A 24,516-nucleotide genomic window follows, 5' to 3' on the forward strand; every position below is an offset into this window, starting at 1 on the left:
CCTCCGGGACTTACGCGTGACTCTCCTGCGCAACAGGCTGTCCATCCTCCATCGTGTCACCTCCTACCCTATCCAGACTGTGATCCCGACCTCTTGGTGTTGGCACAGAAGCCCCCCTACCCTCCAAGTGATTGATCCATGCCTACTGATACACACGAAGGCCCTCTCCAGTGATGAGGTCATCCATGGCCCACACTTGAACGAAGCCCTCCTTATCCACGTCGAATAGACTGGACTGCATGGACAGGCGCTTGACAAGGCCCCGATACTGAGACGCGGCTTCCAGGTGATGATCCAACTCGCGGGCACGCAAAGCCCACTCCATTCCGATTCGATCATACTTCGGAGCTCACCATGATTCATCACTGACTTCGTGCCATGAATCATACTGGAGGCTTCGTGCATGGAACATCACTGAGGCGTTCGTGCCATGGTCATCACTGAGCTTTGTGCCATGAATCATCACTGGACTTGTCATGACCATCACTACTGTTCAGCGGCTATGGATATGAGGCTTCGTGCATGGATCTCAACTGGGTGAGGAGACGTATGGACAGCCTGGTGCGTGGAGCTGCCAAGGGCTTACCAGGCTGGGGAGACATAGCAGGAGGCCTGTTTGTGGGAGCAGGCACAGGACTCACCCGGCTGGGGAGACATACATAAGGCCTGGTTCTGGGGAGCAGGCAAGGACTCACCAGGCTGGGGAGAAATACTGGAGGCCTGGTTCTTGGGAGCAGGCACCGGATACACTGGGCCGTGGAGGCGCACTGGAGTTCTAGCGTAGAGCCTGCAACAACGCCGTTCCGCGATCCGGAGCCTGCAGCGGCGGTCTCCAGTCCGGCGCCTCCAGCGACGGTCTCCAGTCCGGAGCCTCCAGCGACGGTCCCCAGTCCGGCGCCTCCAGCGTCGGTCCCCAGTACGGAGCCGCCAGTGAGGGTCCCCAGTCCGGGGCCTGCAACGAGTGCCCCCAGTCCGGGGCTTGTAGCGAGGGTCCCCAGCGAGGGTCCCCAGCGAGGGTCCCCAGTCCGGGGCCTGTCTATCGTTGTCTCTGATTGGGAATCATACTTAGGCAGCCTGTTTTTCCACCTTAGTTGTGGGTAGTTGTCTTTGTTGGTGGCCTGTATAGCCCTAGTAAGCTTCACATTCATTTTTGTTGTTTCTTGTTTTGTTGGCGACATTTAAAATAAAGTAAAWTGTACMCTACCACGCTGCACCTTGGTCCGATCCTTTCAACGAACGTGACACAGGCAGTCTTTTGAATCAAGGTAATGTAAGGAGAAGTAAAGCATTACTTTTGAGGTTCCTACTGCACATGATAAATAATGACTTCTAAACCTGTACTTGTGGTCTGTATCAATCAAATCAATCAAATTTATTTATAAAGCCCTTCTTACATCAGCTGATGTCACAAGTGCTGTACAGAAACCCAGCCTAGAACCCCAAACAGCAAGCAATGCGGGTGTTGAAGCACAGTGGCTAGGAAAAACTCCCTAGAAAGGCCAGAACCTAGGAAGAAACCTAGAGTGGAACCAGGCTATGAGGTTCCAGGTGGAGATTATAACAGAACATGGCCAAGATGTTCAAATGTTCATAGATGACCAGCAAGGTCAAATAATAATAATCACAGTGGTTGTCGAGGGTGCAACAGGTCAGCACCTCAGAAGTAAATGTCAGTTGGCTTTTCATAGTCTGTAGGTATCACTTGTGACAAAGGACCAAACAGTAAATGTATCCTTTCTATTGTTTTGACGTTTTTTACTCGTAGTATAAACTTAAAAGCCCAGTGCAGTCAAAAACATGATTTACCTGTTTTTTTATTTATGTTTCGACACTAGTACGTTGGATTAATACTGTGAAATTGTGAAAATTATGATAATGTCCTTTTAGTGTATAGCTGTTTGAAAACACCGCCTAAAATGTAAGCCTGGTTTGGTGGRATGGAGTTTTGGCCTGCCTGGTGACATCAATAAGAAAGAAAGTTACAAACCTCTCTGCCAATAACAGCTAGTTTTCAGTTTTCCCCTCACCTCTCAGACCACTCCAATAGCTGTGCATGGTTAAAATCACTGGGAAGCCAAGCCAGACAAAAAAGCATATTACAACCTTTTTTAAATGATAATTGCATTGTCTGCTTTATAACCTGTTACTTCATATGCCTTGCCACCGTGATATTTAGGCCTAAGGCCGAGACAATAATAATAAATAAATTCAACCACACCTTTGTTTCATCACAAAACTGGAAAACAATACTGACGGTCTAAGACAGATATCTGATCAGCAAATCAWTGTTGATGAGGTTTTATATTTTGCCCCCTCTCTGACATTCTACCATTGCTTCTAGGCTCAAATAAATGAAAACATCTATATGTCTCTGAACATGTATTGCTTTTTATTATTAGTTTGTGTTTTTYAGCCGAAAAGTATAGATATCTATTGGAGAGATAAAGTAACATAGAAGAGGGTTGACAGTGTTTAACAAATATCAGGGATGTGGTGCAGTTTAAATGCACAACAACACTGTTTATGCACATTTTATTATGGCGAATGGTGCAAATGCATCTCAACATTAGGATTTATATTTGCATTACCCAACGCCCCTAAACATATTTGTCTACATCACTGATCTTCACCACATTAGTTCATGGTATCACGACTCAGGATATGACCCACATGCAGACACAGGAGGCGGATAGTACAGTTCTCCATCATTTATTATAACACGTGGCAAAGGCCAGGTTGAAGACAGGCAGAGGTTCGTTTTTAGGTCTGAGTCAGGCAGGTASAGGATGGCAGAACGGGGTAGAGGTTCATAACTGGGATAACTAGGAAACAAACACTTGAGAAACAGGAAAATGGGAAAGCTCGCTGGTAAGACCTGACAAGACGAACTGGCCATAGACAAACAGAGAACACAGGTATAAATACTCAGGGGATAATGGGGAAGATGGGCTACACCTGGAGGGCTATATTTAGAAGAAAGTTACACACACGTAAACAAACTAGGGGATTTTAGACACATTATTCAACCAAGTTTTATCATTTAATTTCAATAAATTGGCTACCAATGAAAGCATTTTTTTCAACTTGGACCAATTTCTTCTMAAGTTAAGTACAGTGTATTATCTGTGAATACTTTGACATTGCAAATGGAGGTAATCCCTTTGGGTAATATAATCTGTCAGTCTGTATGTTTAGTTTCCGTGTCTGACAGCTAATTAAGGGATTTACATTTTTTTTTTTACAGCCCGCAGCAGGGAGAGGGAATTGAATACCTGTAGGAATATGTAGAAACTGTCTCCTAACTGAGGTGTATATTAACTGGCTAAGCCAGAGAAACTGTACCTTTTTTAGGTTTTTCATTTAGGCCTATATCAATGTCATCTTTAACAACTGGTAATTTTGAACAGATTTGGATAAACATAATATGAGGATTTCAAGGGTATGAACCCACAACGTTTTTTCTTTCTSTCAGTTATTGAGTACAGCCCCAAAAATATTTTTCAAATGTACCCAAATTAGACTTTTCTTGATCAATGGACTTCCTCCCTCAATCCTGTAAGCATCTGTGCCCTGTAATGCTATTAAATTAGTGTATTTAGACATTATTGTGATTGTGCAGTGTTGGTTTCATTTATCCATGCAGAAAATGGAAAACAAAATAATATATGAATAAATTAGGTGAATAAAGGATTTATTTTTCCTTTGCTCCTCTCCGCCCTTTGCCCATGGTAGTGAGCATTATGACAGGAGGCATGGCTTCCCCTGTGCAGTAATTGGAATGCGAGTTGGCAGTAGGTGTATAGTAATGGGGTCCTGCAATTTGGTGGTAGTAGTCAGCCCCGGAGAACCTGTCAGAATTTATGTAAAGACGTGTATTCCACTTTGCTGTGGAGAAAGCCCTGCATTTTAATAGTGCAGCTGTAAGCGTTTCAGTAATTCAAGGTGGCGTCATTAGAGGCTTATTTATTCACTCCGGGCTGGAGAAAGGAGATGATGCCGTCCCGATCAGCTGTGGCAGCTTCGTCTCACCACCTCCCGCAGGGCTGTAGAATCGAAATTAGAGTGGAATGGGCAAACACGACAATCACACAGCCGTTAATGAATTACCACGTGAAGAAAACAAGAAGTTGACTCGGAGGGGACTGGGAAGGGGTTAGAATGTTGTTTTGTTGCAGGGATGGTGGGGTGGCATTGTCACGGCCTCCTCCATTGTTTTGGAGAAACTCACATCTTAAAGCCACCRCTCTCTGTAGCCTTTGAAGTAAATGGTGTCCAGTGAGTTTAGAGGATAATAAAAACAACAGAGCTGCAAAAAAACAGATGAAATAAGAGAGAATCCCCCCGGGTTGGAGATTAAATCATGTTTTTCAATCATTATATGCTCAATGGAACGTAAAGGAGTGTGCTCTGTACTGGTGTTAACCTTTCTTGCTGTTTATGACTACACAGTATGTTGAGTGAAAAGCTATGGAGGCCCTCCAAGCTATTCACACTCCCACTCAAACCCACTGCACTGTATTAACATAGTTTGAGTTTATCCATTGTCTGCAGGTTCCCATCGTCCTCTAGTGATACATGCAACATATTTCAAGCTTTCAATTCTATTGTGGGTATATGGTGCTCTTAAATTGACCATATTTGACACATTACCCATTTGTGAGCAACCAGCATTACTAGCTAAAGATGCACTTATGCTAACATGGCATTTGTCAATATAGAGTTTTTTTGCAAAAGGGCTTTATAAAGGAACAGAATGCAGTGTTTGGACCTATGAGACGTCAAAGAGGTATTTGGTATTTTATTAGGATCCCCATTAGCTGTTGCAAAAGCAGCAGCTACTCTTCCTGGGGTCCACACAAAACATGAAACATAATACAGAATGACATAATACAGAACATCAATACACAGGAACAGCTCAAGGACAGAACTACATAAAACAATTTTAAAGACACACGTAGCCAACATATCAATGCACACACACAAACTATCTAGGTCAAATAGTGGAGAGGTGTTGTGCCGTGAGGTGTTGTTTTATCAGTTTTTTTAAACCAGGTTTGCTGTTTATTTGAGCAATATGATTTGGAAGGAAGTTCCATGCAATAAGGGCTCTATATAAACTGTACACTTTCTTGAATTTGTTCTGGATTTGGGGACTATGAAAAGACCCCTGGTGGCATGTCATGTGGGATAAGTGTGTGTGTGTGTGTGTGTGTGTCAGAGCTGTGTGTAAGTTGACTATGCAAACAATTTGGGATTTTCAACACATTAATGTTTCTTATAAAAAAAAAAAGAAGTGATGCAGTCAGTCTCTCCTCAACTTTTAGCCAAGAGAGACTGGCATGCATAGTGTTTCTATCAGCTCTCTGATTACAATTAAGAGCAAAACGTGCCACTCTGTTCTGGGCCAGCATCAGCTAAACTAGGTCTTTCCTTGTAGCACTAGACCACACGATTGGACAATAATCAAAGATTAGACAAAACTAGACTGCATAACTTGCTTTTTGGAGTGTGGTGTCAAAAAAGCAGACCATCTCTTTATTACGGACAGACCCCTCTTCATCTTTACAACCATTGAATCTATATCTTTTCACCATGACAGTTTACAATCTGAAGTCTCCTAAACTTGTTCAACAGCCACACCATTCATTACCAGATTCAGCTGAGGTCTAGAAYTTAAGGAATGATTTGTACCAAATACAATGCTCTTAGAGATGTTCAGGACCAGTTTATTAATGGCCACCCATTCCAAAACAGACTGCAACTCTTTGTTTAGGGTTTCAGTGACTTCATTAGCTGTGGTTGCTGATGCATACGTGGTTGAATCATCAGCATACATGCACACACAAGCTTTGTTTAATGCCAGTGGCAGGTCATTGGTAAMAATGTAATGTAAAAGAGTACAGGGCCTAGAGAGCTGCCCTGCGGTACACCACACTTTACATGTTTGACATTAGAGAAGCTTCCATTAAAGAAAATCCTTTGAGTTCTATTAGATAGATGGCTCTGAATCCACGATATGGCAGAGGTTGAAAAGCCATAACACATACAATTTTTCAACAACAGGTTATTGACCATAACCTGTTGTTGAAAAATAAATCAAAGGCTGTACTGAAGTCTAACAGTACAGCTCCCACAATCTCCTTATTATCAATTTATTTCAACCAATCATCAGTCATTTGTGTCAGTGCTGTACATGTTGAGTGCCCTTCTCTATAAACATGCTGAAAGTCTGTTGTTAATTTGTTTACAGAGAAATAGCATTGTATTTGGTCAAACACAATTTTTTCCAAGAGTTTGCTAAGAGCTGGCAGCAAGCTTATAGGTCTGCTGTTAGAACCAGTAAAGGTCACTTTACCACTCTTAGGTAGCGGGACATTTCTTTGGCTTCCCTCCAGGCTTGAGGACAAAGACTTACCTCTAGGCTCAGATTAAAAATATGACAGATAGGAATGGCTATAGAGTCAGCTACCATCCTCAGTAGCTTTCCATCTAAGTTGTCAATGCCAGGAGGTTTGTCATTGTTGATCGATAACAATGTTTCCACCTCTCTCACACTAACTTTACAAAATTCAAACTTGCAATGCTTTTCTTTCATAATTTTTTTAATGCATGAATACAATTGCTCACTGTTTGTTGTTGGCATTTCCTGCCTAAGTTTGCCCACTTTTCCAATGAAAAATAATAAAAAATAATTGGCAACATCAAATGGTCTCATGATGAATAAGCCATCTGATTCAATGAAAGATGGAGTTGAATGTGTCTTTCTGCCAATAATTTAATTTAAAATACTCCAAAGCTTTTTCCATCATTCTTTATATCATTTATCTTGGCTTCATAATACAGTTTCTTCTTCTTTTTGTTTAGTTTAGTCACATCATTTTTCAATTTGCAGTAAGTAAGCCAGTCAGATGTGCAGCCAGACTTATTAGCCACTCCTTTTGCCCCATCTCTTTCAACCATACGGTTTTTCAATTCCTCATCAATCCATGGTGTCAGTTTCTTAATAGGTGCGTGTTTATCAATAATTGAAAGAAGCAATTTCATAAATACATCAAGTGCAGTGTCTGGATGCTCCTCATTAATCACATCAGACCAACAAATATGTTTAACATCATCCACATAAGAGTCACAGCAATGTCTTTCGTATGCTCTCTTATACACTATTTTAGGCCCAGCTGTTGGAACTTTGGCTAAAATAGATATAGCCACTATACTGTGATCACTGCATCCAATGGGTACGGATACAGCTTTAAAATAATGTTCTACAGTATTAGTAAAAATGTGATCGATACATGTTGATGAATTTGTTCCAGTAGTGTTTGTAAACACCCTGGTAGGTTGAGATTACAGGCACTGGTTACAGTGAGAAGCTTCCTCTTGAGYGGACAGCTTGATGAAAACCAGTCAATATTCAGGTCCCCAAGAAAGTACACTTCTCTTTTTACATACCATACACTATCAAGCATTCACAAATATTATTTAGATACTGACTGTTAGCACTTGGTGGCCTATAGCAACACCCCAAAAGAAAATACTTTAGATGTGCCAAGTGAACCTGCAACCACAACACTTCAATAACACTTGACATRAGATCTTCTCTAAGCATTACATGGATATGGCTCTGAATATATACAGCAACACCTCCCCCATAAGTATTTATGTCTCTTCTATAGATGTTATATCCTTTTATTGCTACTGCTGTATTATCAAATTAATTATCTAAGTGAGTCTCAGAAATGTCTAATATATGAATGTTATCTGATGTTAGCTTGTTATTGAGTTCATGAACCTTATTTCTAAGGCTACATATATTAGTATGTGCTATTTTCAGCCCTTTCCTGGGTAGCTTATCAGAGATAGACATAATACTGAAAAGAGCAAAAATATATAGATTTGTGTGTGGGTGTGTGCTGTGGGGTTGAAGCTACGAACCCATAAGCTTGGCTCTCTCATCCCTTCCAGGCTTCTGGGAGGGAGGGTGGACAGTGACACCACCTGGGCCGGTGGTGGGTTTTCCAGTCCTGTGGGTGCGCTCCACCTCAATCCTCCTGTGGTCCGTCTTCAATTTCTCGGAGATCCATTTCCCTCACTTTGTCCTCAGACTCCGTACAGGTCTCATGTGGAGATTCTGCAATTCCGTCCACAACCATGTTGTTCCGCATTCCGTCCACAACCATGTTGTTCCACATTGATTTTCCCTCGAGATTTATCCGGCATTATTGTCATGGATTCACACACAGAACTGATGTCCTCTCTCAATGACTTACAGATTTTTGTCATCTTGCCGTTCTCCAGTTTCAACTCATCTAGCTGACCCTGGGAGAACTGCAAACTGTTCTTCATGTCCTGGACCTCTCTAATCAGGCCGTCCATTCTTTTGTTAGTAGAATCCACAAGTATTTGGACAAAACACTTGAAGCTATTTTGTTGTTGTTGTAACAACTGCTTGTAGGTCTATTTTTTTTGTTTAAAAGATCCTTCATGTGTGATAGAGAGACACCACTGTCCTCAACGGTACTCCCGCCAGCTTTGGTCTTTGTCATGGTAGCTAACAGCGTAGGTTACGATGTTACTCCTCGCAGTTCCAGACAGGGCAGGTCACGGGGAAGATTGAAAACAATAAACTGTAGGGATCTAGACAGCCACAAACCCGGGACAATCCGCAGTCCCAGCCACAATGGCTAACCATGTCGCAGGCTGCGTTCAAGAAAACCCTGCTAGCTTGATATGCAGCTAGGCTAGCTGCGACACCAAATAGCTCTTCAGACCCGTCATTGGTCAGCAGGATCACTGGAAAGAGACAAGCAGTCCCAGCAACTGATGCCAACTGCGTCGCGGGATCCAAACTAAGAAGCTAGCTAGCTACCAATAACTTTCCCGTACACTTTCAAACAACAAACTTTCCAAACAAACAAAACTGAGCTCTTCCTCGTTCCGCATTCAGCAGGAAGTGAGGGACGGGAAGGAGGGAGGAAGGACAGGCCGTGGCCACAAAATGCTGAGCAAGCAGAGGCGCGATCCAGCACCCGTAGGGGAGGAGAGAAGCAAGGGGCCATACTAGTTTCGAATAGAGAAAACAGTGATGAGTGCAAAAACTTTCACCTGTGATAAAATTAAGTACACTATGGTAAACTGCATCTAACGACTTTTGTTAAATTCTCCGGTACTTTTGTATACTTTTTAGCCAGTAGTTCTGAAAGTAGCACTCATGAGCCAAACGCACTCTCTCAGCTGTTGGGCCTACCCTGCAACCTCATTGGAGAACGCTGGGCAGGCGTCTTGCTAGCTGTCACTCAAATGCAGAGGGCTGAAGCTCATTGGCTAGAACGATAATTTCTAGGGGGCTGGCCCATGTAGGGAAAATGGCGCAGCACATCTTCAAGAAAACAGACGCTTTCAGACTAGGGGTTTCGAGGCTAATTGAGATAAGACTAATTCTGCACATTGACACATCCAGGCCAAAGTGGGACGTTTAAAAAATACTTTCTTAGTCACCAAAGTACCGGAGCATGTCTTTAATGAAGTGGCATCATCATGTAGATGATGTCGCCATAGTCCAAGACTGGAAGAAATGTCGACTGAATGATCTGCTTTCTACTATTTAGTTAGAGGCATGACCTATTTTTTTTTAATAGAAGGCAATTTTTATTCTCAGCTTTTTGGTTAACTCATATGTTTTTTGATAGACAGCTTTTCATCTATCCAAATGCCCAGATATTTGTAAGTAGGGACATGATCAATTTGGTCACCATCCAAGGTACAGATCAAATCATGTCTGCGATGTCATTGTGTTGATTGGTGTCACAAGGTGGAAAAGTGACAGGTTAGGTCTGGGTTGAGCAGGCAGAGTGAAGCAGAGGCAGACAACAATAAGGACAGTTTAACATATATATATATTTTTATAAGGCATTGTTTTCAATCGTCACCGTTTCAGTAATCAAGTTTCAATGCATTCTCAGTTTGTTTTCACAATTCAGTTAGAAAGCTTAATTCGCGTATTCTATTTTCTCTTTACTTTTAACTTAAAAACAATGCTAATTAAAATCTGACAAACATATAAAACCAAACCAAAACACTATGGGGCACAGCGATGCAGGCCAGCAGGCAGTTGTCCGTCTTTCCTCAGACTTACATCACAAAGTCCATTTGCCATGTGCTCCCGTCAAACATTTTAGTCATAAGCAATGATCCACCATGCCTCTGGACCGTATCACTTCCTGTGGTCGGCCGCGTGGGACACAAATACAAGAGGGTGTAAATACACAATTTGAAAATCGCATGTTGCATTAATCATTCAATAGGAATGTTTTATTGTTAAACATGCAAAATAGTCACACCTGTGGCATTGATTCCACAACAAACTGTCTCCCGACATCTCTGTTGAAACAGTTGGGACCCCTTTGCCACATCTGCGAAAGGGTCTTGGTTCCTGCAAAGGTTGAGATAGGATCAGCAGACAAACTCAACATTTTCCATTTGTGCTATCCGACGTTAAGGAGACGTGTCAACAGTGGGAGCAACATCAAGTAAACATAAGTCAGACAAGCAATAATTGATTCAGCAGAGCCTCAAAAAGACTGTCGTAAAACAAAAGGTGTGCTACTTTATTCCCATTTGGATCCAAATCTATTGATCAGAAAGCCATTTCCACAACACGAATTCCACTGAACAACACACTGAGTGGCATGTAAACTGCATCCTTCGTTCCTCCATTCCTTGTAGTAGTCACTGATCTAACACAGTTGGTATAGGTTTCAGTACACATTTTTTGTCAATACAGTAATGCCAGATCAGTGATTATTCCAAGGAAGGGAGGAAGGAAATAAACTTTTTTAGAGTTCCAACGACGCAACACGGAGTGGCTGGATACAGCCCTTTGCCGTGGTATACTGGCCATATACCAGACCCCAAGGTGATTTATTTTTATTATAACCTGGTAACCAATGTAATTAGAACAGTAAAAAGTGTCATACCCGTGGTACCCTGATATACAACGGCTTTCAGACAATCAGCATTCAGGGCTCGAATGACAATTTTTTWAAATAAAGGTTAAACACCCCATATCAGAGCTATATGTGATATTAGTAATTGTTTTTTATGTGGCACATAATCAGTATTGTTAGGTTTTTATTTCTCAGAGTAAATAACTCACGGACACTAGAGAAGCTTTAACCAAGTTTAATCTTTCCCAAAGGTTCTGTACAGCAGACCGCTAAACATTTCAGACATCACAGTTTATATGCATCCTACTTAAGACACTCCTCCTTACAGTTTATGGCTCCACAGGAAAGAAGGTAACCAGATACCAACCCTGATTACTCCCTTAAGTGGAACTGACCCCACCCCTCACCTAATCCACAGATATCCATCTGTCTTCTTCTTCTGTCAGCAGGGAAATGCTGACCAATTTTATCCACGATTAGATTTTTTCCCATATTCGAGCAAAATTAGTAGAATGCTCTTGCGTTTCTTTTAGTGCCTCTATGGCTTTGCTACCTTTTCTATTATCGTTATTTCTGCGGCTCTCTCAACGGTGTCAAGAGTTTTAATTTCTTCACTCACGGTTTTAATATATGCCAATTTAAAAAGAATTCCAAGGAAGTGATACCCACTTCCCCGGAGAGTAATTATGGTATTTGGGTTCAAATACACATGTATATTTGTGAACAGCCATACACAATAACCACAATCCATAAGGCGCAAATAGCTAAATGAGTGAGCGGCAGTGTGATTCAAATTATAGCACTATGTAGATATCAATGATAAGTGATATTCATATCGCCGTAGACTACACCACTGCTGTCATCCTTACCTCCAAGCGTTTATTCAAATTGGATCATCTTTGGATGCTGACAGCAGTCACACCATTGGAAGACATAGCTTGGACTGTAGCCTACAAAAGCCTATTCCTGCTCTTTCCCGCGATCCTTCAAACACAACTTAACCTTGCACCTTTTTTTCAATGCTGATTTGAATGTCATTGAGGAAACAGAGAAGTGTCAAAGTTTTTTTTTCTCAAACATCCTTTCTGATTTTAAAATGAATCCTCTAAATGGTCATCTAGTTTTTCAAAAGTATCTGTAATCTGATTACAATATTTTTGCTGGTAACGTAACGGATTCCATGTAATCCGTTACTCCCCCAACCCTGTGTATATCAGTTTCAATGTTATTTTTTTGCTGACTGTTCCATCGCAAAGAAGTGAGTGAGAGGGTGCACTGTGGGTCAAAGATTCAAAAATGGTAATCTCGTTTCTTTTATGTTTCTTTTGCTTTGCAGTTCCCCCCAAGATCTATGACATTTCCTCTGACATCACGGTAAACGAGGGCAGCAACGTGTCACTCATCTGCACAGCCAGTGGGAAACCAGATCCCACCATCTCCTGGAGACACATAACCCCATTAGGTGAGTTCACTTTACAGGAAACACTCTCACATACCTGACACTAATGGACAGGAATGGCTTCGTGCACTGTTGTTTATGGTTTGTTGAAAGTAACTTAAGGCGAGGCACCACACCCTAATAGACAAATCCCCCCCCCCCCCTTAATCATATCACAATTAACTTTACTAGTTGAATATAGACAGCAATATAATACTTTTTTGTATTAGCTACAACTTCTCTGAAATATTGTATTAAAATATGCAAATGAGGTACCACTCATTAAATATGCACATATTTGCATATACCCCAGATCTATTTTTCTGGAAACTGGATGATGTCAGCCTAACTATTTTCGTTTCACTCTGTTGAGACACTCCAGGACCGGACTTGCATTGACTAGATTGTGGATATATACTTCTTTCATATTTAAATCTGTAAAATACTAAACTGCATTTTTAGCACATATTTCCAAAGAAAATGTTATGTGGAATGAACATTTGACAACATATCAACAATTCCCTCTATACAAATCTGGAGCATATATCTAAGGATAACCACACACAATGTGGTGAATACAGATGCTTCTGATGCTGAGAAAAATGTGTTAGCATGTGGGAAGGGTCTTACTTTCAGGAAATAGCAATTAACGAAAGGTACAATTAATTTAGCCTACCAATCGCCAAACACCTATGTTGACTCAATCACGACCTCTTTAAAGTAAGTTACTACATAGAGTCCAGTTTGTAAATTTCTCTATGAAATGGCCTTTAAAATTATATACAGTGCCTTCAGAAAGTACTCATACCCCTTGACGTATGTGAGAGCAAAATTACAAGATTATGTTATAATACTGTTATTGCATCAAATGGTTGTTTTGTGGAATAGAATATGGTTCTTAGAACACTCATCTGTGCGGGGTCTTCTGAGTTAGGCCTCTGGGGCTTAATGCTGACAGTGGATTTACGATGCCTTTGGTGATAAAACCTAAAAGACTGCATTCCATAGCATGAGTTGGTGTTTGTGTGCCGGGAGATAGGGTAGAGATGGCTCGGGTGTGTATAATTATGAGAGGAATCTTGTTTTGGGGGCCAGACCCTGGTTTCGACACAAAGAGAACAGTATTTAGAGCAGATACTGTCTGCTGTGAATTATTCATTTATTTCATACGAATCCTAACCTTGTGGCCCATTCCACACGTCTGTTGTTTGTCATGTAGACTTTGTATCCTTTGTGTCGGGGCCTCAACAAATCATCTAAGAGTGGTTTGTTGACCAGCCATATTGTAATGCACTCACATCATTCACTTGCGTGTGATGTGACATGCTTTCTTTATTAATAAGTGAATAAATATTTAGTTTAAGTATATCTCTGACTTGTGTGATAAGTTTGCCTCTCCTTATTTGATAATACAGAAATTAACCGCAACACTTAAATCCTGGAATGAGTTGGTGTGTCCAAACGTTTGACTGGTACTAGATACATCAAGCTGACATTTTCTATTGTAACTTTTGGAAGTACTAATATTGAAAATGATCAAAATACTCCTGAATTTCAAAACTGTCATTTTAGCCTGTGGTGCCTCACCTTAATTTAATGGAAATACCTAAACAAGAACATGATTTGGGTTCGATTGATTTTCCTTATTTGACAGTAAGTATGATCACTCTTTATGGTTGTATTCTTATTTTTATGATGTCACAAATATTGCTTGGATAATAAAAAACAGGGTTGGTTTTGATGAAGATTATGACTGGTTAATAATCACCGCATGAATATTCAGAGTCTCAGCACATTAATGCAATTTGTTGTCTTGGATGTTGATTACAAGAGCTCCAAAAGTAATCACTTGGACTACTGCTGATCCTCCTGGCTTGTATGCGTATGCCTTCGTACACCATTAAGCTTCTGGAACTTTTAGGCCCCATTCAAAAATGAATTGACAGAGCTGTGGTGCTGCAACAGTTCCCCTGCCATTACACTGACTTTGAATGCCTCCTCATATTAATGGATTAGTCCATGCTGTGCTTATCTGATAACTGTAAGGATGACTACATTAATCATATGGCAGTCAAATCCTCTTATCTGGTGCATTTTCTCTTATTGTATTGGGGTTTTCAGAAGCTGATCAAAAGACCCATTTGAGGAGTCAAAGTGGCAGTCCCTTATTCTACTTTGAAGTATCCATACTTTGATGTTGCTTGGGGGGAAATTATATTCTGGTCAAATGAAAGAACCAGGAACTAAATGTAATCACAGGGGAAGTCTATGACTTCAAAAGGGGCCATTTGGCATAGAAGATATGGACCAGCTATTATGTAATGGCAATTGGTCCAATGGACTAGGTTGTAATGGTATAATCAAATATCTACATCCTTTTCAGTGTGTTGGATGTGCACAGAAATACACCACATGACCAAAGTATGTAGACACATGCTCGTCGAAAATCTAATTCCAAAATAATGGGCATTAATATGGAGTTGGTCCCCCCTTTGCTGCTATAACAGCCTCCACTCTTCTGGGAAGGCTTTCCACTAGAAGTTGGAACATTGATGCGGGGACTTGCTTTCATTCAGCCACGGGTATTAGTGAGGTCGGGCACTGATGTTGGGCGATTAGGCCTGACTCGCAGTCGGCGTTCCAATCCATCCCAAAGATTTTTGAAGGAGTTGAGGTCAGGGCTCTGTGCAGGTCAGTCAAGTTCTTCCACTCCGATCTCCACAAACCATTTCTGTACGCACCTCACTTTGTGCACAGGGGCATTGTCATGCTGGAACAGGAAAGGGCCTTCCCCAAACTGTTSCCACAAAATTGGAAGCACAGAATTGTGTATAATGTCATTGTACGTTGAAGAGTTAAGATTTCCCTTCACTGGAACTAAGGGACCTAGCCTGAACCATGAAAAAGCCCTAGACCATTATTCCTCATTCACCAAACTGTAAAGTTGGCACTATGCATTGGGGCAGGTAGCGTTYTCCTGGCATCCGCCAAACCCAGATTCATCCTTCGTACTGCCAAATGGTGAAGCGTGATCTGATGGCTACCCAGTCTATTTGAATTGACCCCCCCCTTTTTTTTACACTGCTGCTACTCTCTGTTTATTACAGTGCCTTGTGAAAGTATTCACCCCCTTGGCATTTTTCCTATTTTGTTGCCTTACAACCTGGAATTAAAATAGATTTTTTGTGAGGTTGTATCATTTGATTTACATAACATGCCTACCACTTTGAAGATGCAAAATATTTTTTCTTGTGAAACAAACAATAAATAAAAAATAAATAAAAAACTTGAGCATGAATAACTGTTCACCCCCCCAAAGTCAATACTTTGTAGAGCCACCTTTTGCAGCAATTACAGCTGCAAGTCTCTTGGRATATGTCTCTATAAGCTTGGCACATCTAGCCATTGGGATTTTTGCTCACTCTTCAAGGCAAAACTGCTCCAGCTCCTTCAAGTTGGATGTGTTCCGCTGGTGCACAGCAATTTTTAAGTCATACCACAGATTCTCAATTTGATTGAGGTCTGGGCTTTGACTAGCCCTTTCCAAGACATTTAAATGTTTCCCCTTAAATCACTCAAGTGTTGCTTTAGCAGTATGCTTAGGGTCATTGTCCTAGTGGAAGGTGAACCTCTGTCCCAGTCTCAAATCTCTGGAAGACTGAAACAGGTTTCTCTCAAGAATTTCCCTGTATTTAGCACTATCCATGATTCCTTCAATTCTGACCATTTTCCCAGTCCCTGCCGATGAAAAACATCCCCACAGCATGATGCTGCCACCACCATGCTTCACTGTGGGGATGATGTTCTCGGGGTGATGAAAGGTGTTGGGTTTGTGCCAGACTTAGTGTTTTCCTTGATGGCCAAACAGCTMAATTTTAGTCTCATCTGACCAGAGTACCTTCTTCCATATGTTTTGGCGAACACCAAACGTGTTTGCTTAWTCTTTTCTTTAAGTAATGGCTTTTTTTTCTGGCCACTCTTCCGTAAAGCCCAGCACTGTGGAGTGTACGGCTTAAAGTGGTCCTATGGACAGATACTCCAATCTCCGCTGTGGAGCTTTGCAGCTCCTTCAGGGTTATCTTTGGTCTCTTTGTTGCCTCTCTGATTAATGCCCTCCTTGCCTGGTCCATGAGTTTTGGTGGGCGGCCCGCTCTTGGCAGGTTCGTTTTGGTGCCATATTCTTTAAAAATTGTAATTATGGAATTGATGGTGCTCTGTGGGATGTTCAAAGTTTGTGATATTTTTTTTTATATCCCAACCCTGATCTGTACTTCTCCACAACTTTGTCCCTGACCTGTTTTGAGAGCTCCTTGGTCTTCATGATGCCCCTTGCTTGGTGGTGCCCCTTGCTTAGTGGTGTTGCAGACTCTGGGGCCTTTGAGAACAGGTGTATACAATTGAAGTCGGAAACATTTAAACTCAGTTTTTCACAATTCCTGACATCTTATTCTAGTAAAAATTCCCCTTTCTTAGGTCAGGTAGGGTAACCACTTTATTCTTTTTTTTAAAGTGAAATGTCAGAATAATAGTAGAGCATGATTTATTTCAGCTTTTATTTCTTTCATCACATTCCCAGTGGGTCAGAAGTTTTTTTTCTGAGGTCTTGGCTGATTTCTTTTGACTTTCCCATGATGTCAAGCAAAGAGGCACTGAGTTTGAAGGTAGGCCTTGAAATATATCCACAGGTACTCCTCCAATTGACTCAAATTATGTCAATTAGCCTTTCAGAAGCTTCTAAAGCCATGAAAAAAAAATCTGGAATTTTCCAAGCTGTTTAAAGGCACCGTCAACTTAGTGTATGTAAACTTCTGACCCACTGGAATTGTGATACAGTGAAATAATCTGTCTGTTAACAATTATTGGAAACATTTATTGTGTCATGCACAGAGAAGATGTCCTAAACGACTTGCCAAAACTATAGTTTGTTAACGAGAATTGTGTGGAGTGGTTGAAAAATGAGTTTTAATGACTCCAACCTAAATGTTTGTAAACTTCCGACTTCAACTGTATATACTGAGATCATGTGACACTTATAGTCCACCTGTGTGCAATCTATTTAATTAATTATGTGACTTCTGAAGGTAATTGTTTGCACCAGATCTTATTTAGGGGCTTCATAGCAAGGGGATGAATACATATCCACGCACCACTTTTCCGTTTGTAATTTTTTTGAAATTTTAGAATTTAGTAATTTTTTTCATTTCACTTCATCAATTTGGACTATTTTGTCCAAATGAAAATCATTTTAAATTACAGGTAGTAATGCAAGAAAATAGGAAAAACGCCAAGAGGGGTGAATACTTTTGCAAGGCACTGTATCTATGTATAGTCATTTTACCCCTACCTACATATACAGTACCATTTAAAAGTTTGGACACACCTACTCATTCAATGGTTTTTCTTTATTTGTAATATTTTATACATTGTATATTAACAGTGAAGACATCAACAATGAAATAACGCATATGTAATCATGTGTTAAACACATACAAATATAAGTAGCCACCCTTTGCCTTGATGACAGCTTTGCATACTCTTTGGATTCTCTCAACCAGCTTCGCTTCACCTGGAATACTTTTCCAACAGTCTTGAAGGAGTTCCCACATATGCTGGACACTTGTTGGCTGCTTTTCCTTCACTGTGGTCCAACTCATCCCAAACCATCTCAACTGGGTTGAGGTCAGGTGATTGTGGAGGCCAGGTTATCTGATGCAGAACTCCATCACTCTCCTTATTTTTCAAATAGCCCTTACACAGCCTGGAGGTGTGTTGGGTCATTGTCCTATTGAAAAACAGATAATAGTCCCACTAAGCGCAAACCAGATGGGATGGCGTATCGCTGCAGAATGCTGTGGTAGACATACCGGTTAAGTGTGCCTTGAATTCAAAAAAAATCACAGACTGTGTCACCAGAAAGTCACTCCCACACCTCCTCCTCCATGCTTCACAGTGGGAACCACACATGCGGAGATCATTTATTGGTTACTGCATGATTCCATGTGTGTTATTTCATAGTTTGTGTCTTCACTATAATTCTACAATGTAGAAAAAAGTCAACAAAGAAAAACCCTTGAATGAGTTGGTGTGTCCAAACTTTTGACTGGTACTGTACATATTACCACAATTACCTCGACTAACCTGTACCCCCGCACATTGACTCGGTACCGGTGCCCCCTGTATATAGCCTCGTTATTGTTATTTTATTGTTGCTCTTTTATTTGTTACTTTAGTTTATTTAGTAAATATGTTTCTTAACTCTTATTTATATTAAAACTGCATTGTTGGTTAAGGGTTTGTAAGTAAACATGTCACTGTAAGGTCTACCTACACCTGTTGTATTTGGCGAATGTGACAAATGCGATTTGATTTGATCCATCACTCCAGGGAACGGTTTTCCACTGCTCCAGAGTCAAATGGTGGCTAGCTTTACACCACTCCAGCCAACACTTGGCATTGCGAATGGTGATCTTAGGCCTGTGTGCGGCTTCTCAGCCATGGAAACCCATTTCATGAAGCTCCCGACGAACAGTTATTGTGCTGTTGTTGCTTCCAGAGGCAGTTTAGAACTCGGTAGTGAGTGTTGCAACTGAGAACAGACGATTTTTACGCGCCACACGCTTCAGCACTCGGCGGTACCGTTTTGTGAGCTTGTGTGGCCTTCCATTTTGCGGCTGAATTGTCGTTGCTCCTTTTGTATAAATAGTGTACCTTGAAACAACACGTACATTTAGTATACCATATTTGATATATTCTAGCCCACTCATTGAACAGTATAATATTATTGTTTTCTATGTCACTGTTGTGTAGTTCTAAAATATGGTGAATGTTGTTTGTAATGGTATTTGATTATCTACCTAACTACTACTGTGCTCTATTCTGATTGGTCAGATGTTTATTACTTGAGGACAAGAAGTAGTTGAATTGATGCATGGCTGTAACTGTGGTCAGTCAAAGATGATCTATTGTATTGAGAAGATGGTCGACTGACCACTCTAACAATGGAAATACAAGGTGATAGACATGCTTCAGTAGGCGAGATCAGGTGGGAGCATTCTAGCCAATGAGAGGACATGTACGTGTGTGAATACCAGGCACATCTCCAATATCAAATAGTTTTTCACAAAGTTGCCGGAATCTCATGTGCATTACACTTATATCAGTACACTCGTGTAGCGGGTTTCTTATGTACCACAGGAGAACCAGGGAAATGAAGAGCGACACCACGGCTGTCTTTTAGGCTTTTATGTTGATCTGCAATAGTATTGTGAAAAGACAGGACAGGAACACATCAGTCTCCAATGCACCATCTGACAAGTTGTTCTTTCTCTCTCAGTGTTTTCTCAGACTCACACAAATCACATTCATATATAAAGCCATAATGTATACTATAAAATAACCAGTCCTTAATACAAAGATGTAATAATCTTAACCTTCTTAACTAGAACGCATATCCTGCAATAGTATTGTGAAAAGACAGGACAGGAACACATCAGTCTCCAATGCACCATCTGACAAGTTGTTCTACACAGGAGCATGAAGAAAGGCAAAACACATATCCTGTCTCACATCCCCAATACATTGCTAGGTGCTTTCAGTGTTGACAGTACCAAAATACAACAACTCATGTACTGAAACATAAACAAGTTACAACGTGAAATCGCCTATATTCCATTTAGACCGTAGAGGACCAAACTACATCTCCCATAATGCAACGCCAGCACCAGTCGGCAGTTTAGCTAACCGTCTGCATCACAGAAAGGCATGCTAGCTAGCAACAGCAGCACTTTTAGCACTCTGTAAACTACATTAATAACAACAATAAAACTCTGAAAGTGACATGTTTCAATAGCCTCACACTCCCTTATAACAATATCTACAGCATTAACCTTGGGATGTTTTATTTATTTCACGTTATGGACTTCTACAAAGGAGTAATCAACAACACATACCTTTCTCTCTCAGTGTTTTCTCGGACTGAGGAGAGCGGGAGCTACGGGTAGTACTAGGGTGTTAGTAGGTGACACAAGCACCCGGATGAAATAAAATACATTTAAWGAAATAAAACCCGAAGATGTTAACATCATTCAGCTACTGTRGCTGCCTACCTAACATCAACAGGCAGCACCAGTAGCACAACAATTAAAAATAGAAACCAAAAGTAAAGTTCCTGGGATCATAGCGATCTGATCTCTTCCTCTCTTCTCGTTCGGCTCTTCTTCATGCAAAAGGGTAATCGATCTCCGTCCAGTGTTTGTCAACAAAGCGTCACATCCACCACCTACAGAATTAAACTACACAGGTATCAAACTGACAGCAAAAGGAATTACGTTATACATGTATTCATATTTTAATTCTGAGCAATTGGGAGGGGTAAACCATTAAATAGAGGATCCCAACAACAATATAACATTGGTTTTAAAACTCAGAGTACTTTGTGTTTGGTAAGATGCAGTATGAGTGTATGATTGACAAGAAACAAAGTAAGTGAAATCATAAACATGGCATCTTTTTCTTTGCTTTCTCAGCCATTTTGGTGAGATTGTGTGTACTGTAGATAGCTGTGCTGCAGCAGTCAGTGGAGTTTGACAGAATGATAAATTGCCCTGACTGACTGTCAAGTTCCTGTTCCTTCTCCAAATGTTTTCTTGTTTGTTTATTTTTTTCCACCCTTTCTCTTGCCAACACAAAAAATGCAGACTAGTCATTAACTACATATACTGAAGTGTGGCTATGGTATGGTATTTTGGAAATATAATTTGGCTTTAATATGCTTCCTGTAAAGTACATTTGCTTCCTGTACAGTAAAAAGAATAACAAAACAATGTTTGTGGAAGAGCRGCTGATTAAAGGAGATATAGCAAAATTCAAATTCCAGTTGTTTAATACACCAGTGGAGGCTCCTCAGAGGAGGAAGGGGAGAACCATCCTCCTCAGTGAATTTAAAATGTAAAACATTAAAAGTGAAAAGAAATTGATAAAACTATACAAAATATAATCACGTCACCAAATAATTGATTAAAACACACTATTTTGCAAAGAATGTCTACAGTAGCCTCAACAGCACTCTGTAGGGTAGCACCAATGGTGTAGCCGGGGGAGAGTTATTTTCCGTCCTCCTCAGGGTACATTGACTTCAATACAAAACCTTAGGAGGYTTATGGTTCTCACCCCCTCCCATAGACTTATACAGTAATTATGACAACTCCCAGAGGACGAGCTCCTGCCTATCAGAGTTCTTGCAGCATGAACTGACATGTTCTCCACCCAATCAAAGTATCAGATAATTAATCTAGTACTGAAAGCATAATCTACAGCTTGCTAGCACTGCAGTGTATAAAATGTGGTGAGTAGTGGCTCATACAGAGAGGATCGCTACAATATTTACCCATTGATTCTTGAATATAACTTTTAAATGCATCCAGAGCTTAGTTCAACTGTCATACTTCATCAGAACCCATAATATAAGCTTGTAATACTCCAATGCTTGTAAAAAAGAGAAAACGTAAAGACTATATAGCCTCAAAACATGGTTAAAACTATCATTTTGATATCATGGATGGTCAGCCCTTGCCCCAACCCCATAGCCCTGTCTATGAATTTGAAAGTGGTTACATTTCTCCAGCCCCATACTTCAGTTATTTTACTGAAACAGAGGCAGTGAAACACTTTGTTATTGTTTCAACTGCTGATTGCAGCTTTACAGCCCACTACTATTAACACCTACTGGTGCTGGTGAATACCTACCACATACAGTGGCAAAAWAAAGTATGTGAATCCTTTGGAATTATCTGGATTTCTGCATAAATTGGTCATAAAATTAGATCTGATCTTCATCTAAGTCACAACAGACAAACAGTCAGCTTAAACTAATTACACACAAATTATTGTATTTTGCTTGTCTATATTGAATACATAATTTAAGCATTCACAGTGTAGGTTGGAAAAAGTATGTGAACCCCTAGGCTAATGACTTCTCCAAAAGCTAATTGGAGTCAGGAGTCAGCTAACCTGGAGTATAATCATGGGTTAGAGCTGCCCTGCCCTATAAAAAAATTCACAACATTTTCGTTTGCATTGCCTTATGTGAACTATGCCTCGAATAAAAGAGATCTCAGAAGACCCAATATTACGAATTGTTGACTTGCATAAAGCTGGAAAGCTGGAAAGGGTTACACAAGTATCTCTAAAAGCCTTGATGTTCATCAGTCAAATTGTCTACAAATGGAGAAAGTTCAGCACTGTTTCTACTAGGAGTGGCCCTCCTGCAAAGATGACTGCAAGAGCACAGAGCAGAATGCTCAATGAGGTTAAGAAGAATCCTAGAGTGTCAGCTAAAGACTTACAGAAATCTCTGGAACATGTTAACATCTCTGTTGACGAGTCCACGATACGTAAAACACTAAACAATGGTGTTTGGTGACTAAACAATGGTGAATGGTGTTCATGGGAGGACACCACGGAAGAAGCAACATAAGAGAAGAAGCGACAGCCGCTGTCCAAAAAGAAAAACCATTGCTGTACGTCTGAAGTTCGCAAAGATCATCTGGATGTTCCACAGCGCTACTGGCAAAATATTCTGTGGACAGATGAAACTAAAGTTGAGTTGTTTGGAAGGAACACACAACACTTTGTGTGAACTAAAAAAGGCACAACACACCAACATCAAAACCTCATCCCAACTGTAAAGTATGGTGAAGGGAGCATCATAGATTGGAGCTGCTTTGCTGCCTCAGGGCCTGGACAGCTTGCTATTATYGATGGAAAAATGAAATCCCAAGTGTATCAAGACATTTTGCAGGAGAATGTAAGGCTATCTGTCCGCCAATTGAAGCTCAACAGAAGTTGGGTGATGCAACAGACAACGACCCAAAACAAAGAAGTATATCAATAAAATAATGGCTTCAACAGAAGAAAATACGCCTTCTGGAGTGGCCCAGTCAGAGTCCTGACCTCAACCCGATTGAGATGCTGTGGCATGACCTCAAGAGATAGGTTCATACCAAACATCCCAAGAATATTGCTGAACTGAAACAGTTTTGTAAAGGTCCAAATGGTCCAAAATCCCCTGGCCGTTGTGCAGGTCTGATCCGCAACTACAGAAAATGTTTGGTTGAGTTTATTGCTGCCAAAGGAGGATTAACCAGTTATTAAATCCAAGGGTGCACATACTTTTCCCATCCTGCACTGTGAATGTTTACACGATGTGTTCAATAAAGACATACATGTATAATTGTTTGTGTTATTTGTTTAAGCAGACTGTGTTTGTCTATTGTTGTGACTTAGATGAAGATCAGATCAAATGTTATGACCAATTTATGGAGAAGTCCAGGTAATTCCAAAGTGTTCACAAGCTAGGAAAGAAGGAAAGGAGGAAATAACTCTAGGAAAGGAGGAAAGAGAACTACGAAATGAAGGAAAGGAAGCTTAGAAGGGATAAGAGGAAAATAGCTAGGAAGGGAAAAGAGAAACGGAAAAGCTAGAAAATGAAAGGATAAGGAAAAGGATTTAATAAAAGAGAACAGAAGGAGGGAAGGAAACAAAGTTAGGATAGGAGTCAAGGGATGTAGGAAAGCAAGCAAGAACATTATGAATTAAGGGATGTAGGATTGGAGGAAAGAATTAAAGGGATCTAGGAGAGTCTGAATAAATTCCTACTGAGGCTGATGCAATACCTGCTGACTCAACTCCTACTGTGATCGACTCCGACTCCTACTGAGATCGACTCCGACTCCTACTGACTCCGACTCCTACTGACACCAACTATGTTTCCATTGATTTGTCAATCAATGAAATGTATTTATGAAGCCGTTTTTACATCAGCCGATGTCACAAAGTGTCCAGTAATTTTTTTGTTGTCAACATTTAGAAAGAAAATAGATACAAATAGATGACAATTGCCTACTAGGGTGCATTTCCATTGAACTGTCTTCCGTCAATACAAATAGCTTGATGTAATGACATCACACCTGAAATAACCACCTTTTAGCAAAAATCTACAGTGTCGAATAGAAATCTAGTGGTTGAAGTGTTTCCATTACCCACTTAGGCAAATTGTGCATTAATAAATTGGTGACAACCTGTATACCCCCTCCCACCTATCTGTTTCATGTCTCAGATAGCACGCGTAAGCCAGCA

At 40.6% G+C, this 24,516-nt stretch overlaps 1 protein-coding gene across 1 annotated transcript in view; it reads left to right on the forward strand.

The window, feature by feature from the left end:
* Window positions 1-24,516, forward strand: part of LOC112070210 (neuronal growth regulator 1) — a 206,117-nt gene that overhangs the window by 168,708 nt on the left and 12,893 nt on the right. Inside the window, exon 3 of the mRNA XM_024137631.2 lies at window positions 12,280-12,405. Coding sequence (XP_023993399.1) covers window positions 12,280-12,405 — 126 coding nt within the window. The remainder of the gene's footprint in view (window positions 1-12,279; window positions 12,406-24,516) is intronic.

This window comes from Salvelinus sp. IW2-2015, unplaced genomic scaffold, assembly GCF_002910315.2.
Source record: "Salvelinus sp. IW2-2015 unplaced genomic scaffold, ASM291031v2 Un_scaffold1257, whole genome shotgun sequence".
NCBI lineage: Eukaryota > Metazoa > Chordata > Actinopteri > Salmoniformes > Salmonidae > Salvelinus > Salvelinus sp. IW2-2015.